The sequence below is a fragment of the Paramisgurnus dabryanus genome, chromosome 20 (genome assembly GCF_030506205.2).
Source record: "Paramisgurnus dabryanus chromosome 20, PD_genome_1.1, whole genome shotgun sequence".
Classification (NCBI taxonomy): domain Eukaryota; kingdom Metazoa; phylum Chordata; class Actinopteri; order Cypriniformes; family Cobitidae; genus Paramisgurnus; species Paramisgurnus dabryanus.
Window position 1 is genome coordinate 32,983,632 of NC_133356.1, and position 9,469 is coordinate 32,993,100.

General features: G+C 36.8%; 1 protein-coding gene and 1 long non-coding RNA gene across 3 annotated transcripts; both read right to left on the reverse strand.

The window, feature by feature from the left end:
• Nucleotides 1-3,517: 3,517 nt before the first annotated feature.
• Nucleotides 3,518-5,570, reverse strand: LOC135730335 (uncharacterized). Its single transcript, XR_010525948.2, has 3 exons — nucleotides 5,075-5,570; nucleotides 3,888-4,114; nucleotides 3,518-3,787 (listed from the first exon to the last, which is right to left on the reverse strand). It is a non-coding gene; the product is annotated as an uncharacterized lncRNA (long non-coding RNA).
• Nucleotides 5,571-7,392: 1,822 nt separating this feature from the next.
• On the reverse strand, nucleotides 7,393-9,067 carry LOC135731998 (uncharacterized). Of its 2 annotated transcripts, XM_065249914.2 has the most exons (5): nucleotides 8,799-9,067; nucleotides 8,553-8,688; nucleotides 8,132-8,471; nucleotides 7,975-8,037; nucleotides 7,393-7,698 (listed from the first exon to the last, which is right to left on the reverse strand). In XM_065249914.2, the coding sequence occupies exons 3-5, from the start codon at nucleotides 8,445-8,447 to the stop codon at nucleotides 7,454-7,456; spliced, it is 624 nt and encodes a 207-aa protein (XP_065105986.1). In that variant the 5' UTR covers nucleotides 8,448-8,471; nucleotides 8,553-8,688; nucleotides 8,799-9,067; the 3' UTR covers nucleotides 7,393-7,453. The 2 variants fall into 2 exon arrangements, with proteins under 2 accessions (XP_065105986.1, XP_065105979.1); XM_065249907.2 differs by having other exon boundaries at nucleotides 8,132-8,688.
• Nucleotides 9,068-9,469: the final 402 nt, after the last annotated feature.

The window sequence follows — 9,469 nt, forward strand, 5'->3', positions numbered from 1 at the left end:
ATTATTTATTCAACTGTATAAAATAAATACCACATTTGCAATCATGCTGATATATATAAGACGTCATACAGTGAAATTCTTATTTTTAATTTGGGGATAATTTATATTTATGTTAATGTCTTGTTATGAAGCTGTTGTCAGGGCATTTTAGATACATGTATTTAAAATCTGAATTTTAGTTTAGTACTTTTGCATTTTCAAAAAACATCAGACAGTAACATACAGGGATGCAAACAATGACATGATGTTGTGTATTGTGTTATTGTAAATCTGATGAGACAGTAACATTAACAAAGCTGTTTTAGCATACTAAGCATAAGATAAAGATTGAATTTGTTTTTATATTGTGGCTTTGTCAAAATTTGGCTTTCTGTATAGCTTAAGTGATAAGTGATGTCATGTGCCAAATTAAAAGTAAAATGAGGTGTCTATCTGTTGGGGCGGTTTCCTGGACAGGGATAAGACTAGTCTGAGATTTAAATTAATTTAAGAGCTGTCCAAACTGTTATGAACTTGCACTGACATATCTTAAAATACATCAGTGCCCTGTGTTGCCTCAAAATGCACACAAGTAATGTTTTTAGTAAGGCATTTTTGTTAAAACTAGTTATATTTCCTAAATAAATTAAGGCCTAGTCCTAGTTTAATACAATCTTTTCCCAGGAAACCACCCCATAATGTGCGTTAATTTAGGGACCATCTTTAATGTAATAACGTACACGTTTCTATTTTCAATTGTATTTGACAGTTTATATTAATAAATAAAAAATAAAAGTGTACATTATAGCTGACAACCATATGAACACAGTTGGGTTTGTAACTGTATGTTGACTAAAAGTCATTTCATTTAAATGCTATAAAAAGTAGAAACGTGTATATTAAGGAGTAACTTTAGAGACGGTCCCTAAATTCACCACTATCAACTTGCCAGTTAGTACTGACCGAATCCCTGATCCAAGTAAAAACGTAATTTGTTCATCCCCTAATTTACCAAAATATACCTCTGCTGTCTTCAAACAATACAACCCGTTCATATATATATATATACAAAAAATAAAACTTTTGTTAACTTGAGATAACGAGAAATTAAGTTGTGATCATGAGAAAACAAGCAAGCCAAAATAAAAATAGTACAACCTCGGCTTCCGTAATTGAACATCACATTTGCAGTCTGAAACAGTCGTATGCACTGCTAACTATTTATTATGTTATACATCACTTATGAAAATTAAACATGGTTTTACTACAGTTACATCTAACAAAACATGGTTAACGGTACTGTAGTAAACCGTTGTTACCACAACATAACCATGGTTTTGCTAATAGTACTCAATACACCAATAAACATGGTTACTACACTTTTACCACATAAACCATTGTTAATTTTCGTGAGGGATATTAAAAAACAAGGCCTCATACGGCGTAATTCTTATCTTAAATTGCGGGGATGTTTTAATATTTTGGTCGCTTTTTTAAATTAATAGAGTCAGAATTTGTCTGCGTATTCTGCAGGTCAAGAAAAACGGCGGGTGAAATGTCAAGTTCACGAGCACCACCTGGTGTGTCTACATGTACACGTGCATTAACAACACAATAACTGTATGTAAACTTATCAACAGACTTTTTGATTTAACTTGCATCTTACCTCTTTGGCGTTTCGCCTCAGTACGTGTTGGATAAACATCCACCATCTCCTCCTCATCATCCTCCTCTCCTCCACATGGATTTAAACCACCGGCAGCGCGCCCGAATTCTGACGAAAGTCCGATATCAAGGACATAGTCAAAGTTCGGCACAGCATTCGGCAAAAAAAAATCCATGTTCTCGACATCTGTTCCTTCCATGCCCTTGTCGGACAATGGTGTTACAGGACGAAACATGATATCAGAAAATAACTGCAGACTTAACTGTGCTTAGACTCGGTTCACAGAGGGTTGAAATCTAAGTAAACTGTCCTCCGTAGCCTACACAGTGCGTCAAGCAGTTTAAAGTTGCGAACTTTTTGAAAGTCTGCAAATTCACTTGGTAATCTGTACAGTAGCGTTCAGATCAGTCAAATGATACCGGTTTCTTCTGGTTCAGCTTTGTATATGCACCGAGTGTGATGTCATAATGGTTCCATGACAACGATGCGTTCTACAGTATGGTTGTCATGGAGTTTAATGACTCTGTTCTATTTACGATTCAACTGTGAAGAGTTTTTTATATATGTATATATTTGTATGTCCCTTGTGTTGTTTAAATAAAACAATTTACAACTTTTGGACTTTTTATTGTAGATATATATGAATATCCCATCAAAACTGTCTTACTTAATGCTAACTACTTTTTAAAATGTATTTTACAGTATGTATAGATGCTATTTTGTATTAATATTTTTAGACCTATCGTGTTATTCATTTACAACCACTAGATGGCACTATGTTATTTACCAGTAATGTTAAAAGAAAAAGAGTATTAGTCGAGAGTAAAACACAGACAAGCTCAGATTTTATTTAAATCATCAAAAGCATCAAAGGTCATATATTTTAATGCATAATACATACAAAAGGTTTTTTAATTGCTCAAAATCCTTCACGCATATCAAATAGTTAAACACTGGCAGTCAGTCAAAAACAGACATTAAGTAAGATTATAATCCCTCATCCCTTACAGCAGTTAAAGCATCAACAGAGTTACATATTGCTGGGTTTACTGTAGGGTTAAATTCACTAAACACTATATTACTTCCCAAAAACATTAAAGGACATTTGACATGTTGACTCATGAAGAACCACCACAGAGACTAAAGGGTCATTGTGGTGGACAAAATACTGAATGAGATGTGAGGAAAAGATCTTAAAAAATGTTTCCACTACCAAAATAATTTTTTCTGCCCCAAACCAATTTTATGCAACAATCTCCTATCTTTGGTCAGATAACATGAAGCCTAAATTAACCTCCTAAGACCGAGCTTTGGTTTGTCTTTTTTTTTCAGATTTCTACCAGCTATTTTGGGGATCCAATAAATATAATAACCAAATATTTTTCTTTGAACATGAAGCAGTGTATTTGTCCATGTTTGTGTATAAGAGGTTCCAGTTACACAGAATTAAGTATTATGGTGCAAACAACAAAAACATTGATGTCCACATATGTGACATCCAGGTCTTAGGAGGTTAAATGTGGCATAATACAACTATAAATAGAGATAGACCTTATTAATTTTTTTACCTTATTAAAGATATCAAGATTATATTTTTTTACATTGTAGACCATTTCAAAAGATGTAAACAATACTGGTCCAGAAGCACTTCCTGTTTCAGTTTGTGACTGTTTTTTTTATTTCACACACATATCATTATCTTTAAGATGTTTGTTTAACTTTTTGACTCCGTTCTATATGTTCTGTTGGTTGTATTTTATCCCAACTTTTATTTAGTGTTAAAAAACTGAAACAGGAAGTTCTTCTGGACAAGTGTTGTTTACATCTTTTGAAATGGTCTATAGATTTTATGTAGAAATCTCTCAAACTTGCTTCACTGATACTCTAAACTTTATTGAACATCTACACACAGTTTAAGAATTATCTTCATTCACTGTTATATTTACCTTTAAGCTAAAGAAGACTGTACCATATACCATTAATCTATATAAAGCACTGTACCATACCACCAAAAATATGTTGAAGTCATACTTTCTATTAATGCTATTCATTTTTATCACCAGCAGGTGGCGACTGTAGATCAATCATGCAGTTATTGTTTCATTTCTCTGCAAAGGTTTGAGTGGAGATGAGCACGTGGACCTGTGTGATAATAATAAGAGATTATTCAAAGACATATCACAATGATGATAACTTTGGTATAGGGATGAACATTCCCTACTGAAAAACAGCTAAAACCAACCTAAGTTGACCTGGTCTCCCAGTTTGGTTTTAGCTGGTGTAGCAGGCTGGTTTTAGAGAGGTTTTTAGAGTCCACTTTTAGCTGTTCAGATCGAAAAACCAGCTTTACCAGGCTGAAAGCTTAGAAGAGTGGTCTTAGCTGGTTTACGGTGGTGCTCCACGCCTGGCAAAGCTGCATACATCTGGTTTTAGTTTCTGTGAGCTTTTATCCAAACAAAAAATGTGCACCTGGAGAATCCAAATAGACACATGATAACAACATAAGAAAGAGCACTACATACTACATGGCTATCAATTCAAAACTTATCTGCACACAAAAGCACAAAACTATTTCAGAAAAAAAAAAACATTTGTACATTATAACAATATACTTGTTATGTTGAATGTGCTCGCTCGGGATTGGACTCCAGACTCCAGTCATTATCTGTGTCAGTTGAAGGCCTATAACATACCCTTGGCTATGTATATTGTGTTGGACTTGATGAGACAATTTCCAGTGCACTTATGTATTGCTGTTATTGTGTTGCCATAATTGCTTCTATTGTTTACCTCACTTGTAAGTCGCTTTGGACAAAAGCGTCTGCTAAATGACAAAATGTAAATGTAATGTAAATGTATTTTACATCGCAATGAGAAAACACACACACTCGCGCGCGGAAACGCTTTATAATTACAAATGCCTTAGTTTTGCCAAATAACTTATGCTTATAATGCTCAACATTGCTGGTAATTCCACCCCATTGCTGGTAATATCTTACTTTCTTGTGTTTATATATTTTATGCATCAGATTCATAAATATGCATTTACATAACATGATGTCATAGAAAAATGAACCCATATAAAACTCGTGCCTTAACGTTAGTCATCTCCACTGTTAATTTTATAATCAAAAACAACATGAAACAAAAAACTGTAAATACATGAACAACATAACAAGACAAACTTTTACAACTTATTGTATCTAAACAGCACCTTTACTGGTCGATGCATCTCTGGCTCTCACACTCTCAACAACAAAAAAGTAATATGCAGTCGACGATCCACAATGAAGATGTTTATATCTAACCTCTGGAGAAATCTTTATCGTATCTTTAGGCTCTGAGCCAGGGGTGTCAAACATACGGCCTGCCCGCGTGATGATTTATACAGTATTATTAAATATTAAATACATATAATACCTTATATACCTTAATTACGGTGTTCCCCTCTGTGCGGTCACACAGGAGGTGAATCACAGTTTTGTCCACCCCACGCTTTACGGTCAACCATCAGCACAGCCGGAAACCTGGCCCGATGAGCCTCGCCACCGACCCATGGGACCACTTGCTCCACCCCTGGCAGCCTTGAGGCACAGTCCACAGGAAACCACCTCTGTCACCATGGTGTACTAACCGTAGGGCTGGACAATAATTCAATATCAATATATCTCGCGGTATAAATTTTTTCGGTAACTGTGATATAGTTTCTAAACGCATTTCCGATATTTCAATATACATTGCGACGGCCCGTGGCCGTTCACATGTCACGTGTAAAAACGCAGGTTAAACGCAGGTCAAGGTGCAACTTCCTTATTAAACCCGTGGCGTCTTTTGTAGTTATGCACCCATGAGCCGCAATCTCCGGGACGACGAGCAAATGGAATTTGGATTTAAACCGGTACCTCGCGCCAAATCATATCATTGTCACCATGCGATCAATTGATCTATTCAGGAGTGTTTGCTCTGAGAAGAGCTGTTACTCAGAAGTAAGAGAAGGAGGTGATGACACCATACAGGGAGGGAGAACAGGAGATGTAATGCAAACAAACTAAATTACTGGTGAGAAAAAATAGGCTTAAGCCATAAGGTGCCATGGTTAAAAAAAGGGTGAAGAAGAGGAGCAACGATAAGTATTTATGTTGCTGTGTCACCTGGTTATGAGTAATATGTATAATATAATTAAATGTCTAGTATCAAATACAGTATATGACTATCTAGCTTGCTAAGCAATTACAAGTAGATCAGTAATTTTTATTTTTCTAACAGTAAGTAACATTAAATACTACCATTGAAAAGTTTTAGGGTCACATTGACTTTTAATTGACTGATTAATATTTTTCCACATTACTATAATAGCAAATTTATATCAAAACTATGGATTAACACAGGTGGAACTATGAAAGTCAATACTGTGACTAAATAAATCCATAATAAATCAAAACACAACCTGGTGGCAAAAAAACATAATAGTTTATAAATGTAAAATAAATAATTGTGCTTTTTAATGTTAAAATAGCTCTTCGTCCCTTCTATGAGATGTCGATCTCAAAAATGGCCCCAAGCATATTTGAGTTTGAGACCCCTGCATTACAGCATTTAACACTGACTGAGATTCAGGGTGCACCTATAATATTATTAAGCTGAGCCTGAAAGTCTGTTTTACTGGACAGTGATATCACTTTTTTTGTATGAAGACTTAACACGTATTAAAGGTGAACATTAATATATTTATCCCCTTTTTATTTTAAATATGATATAGTTTTATAGGAGAAAAAAACTATTCTCTTAAACTGAGGTATTTTTTATATGCATACCGTTATCGGATCTATACCGCATCGTCCGAAATTAAGAAGTATATCATGATAAAAATTTTGGCCATATCGTCCAGCCCTAACTAACCGGACACACCGCAGATGTGACGTACCTAAAACACACATCGGAGTAAGAGAGAGAGAGATCAGACATCAATCACAGAACAGCATTCATCTATGTTAAAGAGATAGTTCACCCAAAAAAGAACATTTTGTCGTTGTTTACTCACTCTTATGTTGTTACAAACCCGTATAAATGTCTTTGTTCTGATGAATACAAAGGAAGATATTTTGAGGAATGTTTGTAACCAAACCATTCGTGGACCCCATTGACTTCCATAGTAAGAAAAAAGAATATTATGGAAGTGAATGGGGTACACAAACGGTTTGGTAACAAACATTTCTCAAAATATCTTCCTTTGTGTTCATTAGAATATAGAAATTTATACAGGTTTGTAACAACATGAGAGTGAGTGAATGATAACAGAATTTTCATTTTTAGGCGAACTATCCCTTCAAGTAATCAATACTGATGTATTTATCACTATAATAACAGGTGTGAAGAGACTAAGCCTTACCCGGATGTGGGGATGCCACCTCTAATGAAGCCGGGTGGCTCGGGGGGTAAAACCACATCCGGTCTGACTTAAGGATGCCCTGCCTTGGAATGACGCCCTTGATGTCCTTGTAAATTTGGACGGCCATAAAGAGGCCTCTCTCGCTGTCTTCCTTCAGCCAGGGGATGTCTGCAGATGGGATGCTATTTGAGTCTTCCCTCAGCCGCAACCAGCCTTCCAGCTCCACCTGCAACACATCACATTTAGTTATTTATTTTCCATAATATGGTGGGGGTTAGTAACCAAGGGATTTTGTGAAATGCTTTAACATTGCTTGTGTATGTTGTGATTTTACACTTACAGAATAGTCAAACTGTGGCAAGGTGGTGGCAGACGCAGTCACGCTGTTGGAGGTCGATGATGGCTCCTCTGGGCGAGCATCAGGGGGAGACTAACCAGCCTTGCTGGTGGAGGACAGCAGGGGCTTCTTGTGCTTGCTGCGCTTTGCCTTCTTGCTCGTTACGCAAAGGATTCTGTTCAGGATGGTCTGCAGTTGCTGGCACGCTGGTGGAGAGCGGCAGCTGTTCGGGACTCCTGACGAACACAGGCTGGCTGGTGGAGATGGGCAAGAAGACTGTGTCGTCCAGAGCGTCATTGGACCATGACAACTGGGAGGTGGCAGCGGCTGCAGGGAAGCTTGATTTATTTAACCATTATTTATTTAACACACCACACTTCTTACCAACTTTATTTACATTTCCTTGCATTTGTACATACATACCTCTACATACCATCTTGTATCTTGTCTTTTTAAAATATATATTTTCTTTTTTTAATCTATTTTTTGCATATTGTGTATTTTATTAATTCTAATTGTATTATTTTATTGTCTGTATCCTGTCACACTTATTCTGTGCTCTAGAAGCTCACCAAAACAAATGCCTTGTATGTGCAAACATACCTGGCAATAAAGCCTTGAAGAGCTGGAAGTGGCGGCAGGAAGATTGGAATCTGGTGGAGGATTCTGTGAATTACAGGGAAGTTTTAGCTTTGAGGTTTGTCTTAACATGGCTTGTGTTTAGTAACAATCACGGCTGTTTAAAGTCACCGTAACCTACCTCTCTTTCGAGAATGTAGCGCCTGAAGCACTTCTGGGACTTGGTGGTGATGTCCTTCTCCTTCATCACCAGCCACTGCTTTGTAGAGGTGTACGCCTCCTGCGCCATTTTCTCTCTTGGCCGGTCCCAGCTTGTGCAGGCTGTACCACTGCCGCATCTCGAGGAAAGTGAACGACCTGCAGCGGTCCTGCCCATAAATTGCCCTGTCCACGTTGACCTCGAGGTAGCAGGAGACCGGAGGGAACAGCTGCACATACCTCAGGAGGAGGTCCTTCACCCTCCGGTCATTAATGGTTTTTTTTAGGGATGCCGGCATTCTTTTACATGCAGATCAATGACACTGAAATGTCACATAATATAATTAATTTATGGAAAAAGGAATTATGAAAAATGTTGATTCTGTTTTGTGCAACACACTCACTACTTAATGTAGCCAACATCATTCTCGACCAGCCATTTAAAGCTTTGGCCATTGTATTTTCCAAAGGTCAAATGAAGCTGACCGAGATACTGCTCCTCTGATGGAGTCGAGGTGAAGTGCCGACATCTCTTTTTAGCTGAAGACACAGACATTTTAATGACAAGCACAAAAACATCATATGCTGCAGTGGAAACATAGGGTGGAAACACATCAACTGCCCTAGTGCCAAGATATATGTAGATATACCTTCCTCACAAGCCGTCTTTTGGTCCTCGACTGTTGTCTTTTTGAAGCACGTGTTTCGATTCGCCAGTGCCTTGGCTTCCTTTGTTGCCCTAAGAAGGCATTGTTGCCTATTTTTTGGCACACTTATGTCAAAAAAGCTTAGCTTGGGCAGCAATGGATCCATCTTCTCCTGAAGGAAACAGCCTGTTATAATCATCATGATGATAAAAAATTATTCTTACCATGACAAATACAGAAGGTCATGATTTAGGTTAGGGGTTTTACAGTGAGTGAATTTGAATATCTGTACACATTATAAATGCACAAAGTCAGGTGAAAATCTGAATTCTAGGCTATTTATTGGGCAAATGAACGTTAATGATACTTATTTTCCCCACTGTACAGTATTTTACATGAGGTGATATAGAGATTTATAGGCTTTTGGTCATAGTGGCAATTAAAAATAAAAAGTAATATTGAAAAGAACTTGATTTGGGCATTACAACAGATCAAGCTATTATTTTAGCCCATCCTTATGTAAATTAACCAAATGTTATTATAGTAAAAGTGTTATAACCAAGTTTTTGGTGAAATGAATGCCATTTGAATGACCAGACTGTGTTACTACAAATACCAAGAAAATTAACCATGGTTTTACTACAATTAAAACCAAAAAACCATGGTTACTGTAG

Bases quoted from the DNA above. Each gene is read 5' to 3' on its own strand.
- LOC135731998 (XM_065249914.2), bottom strand. From the start codon at position 8,447: ATGCCGGCATCCCTAAAAAAAACCATTAATGACCGGAGGGTGAAGGAC. The intron at 8,038-8,131 runs GTAGGTTACGGT...TGTAATTCACAG, and splicing joins GCTACATTCTCGAAAGAGAG to AATCCTCCACCAGATTCCAA. The intron at 7,699-7,974 runs GTATGTTTGCAC...GCTTCCCTGCAG, and splicing joins CTTCAAGGCTTTATTGCCAG to CCGCTGCCACCTCCCAGTTG.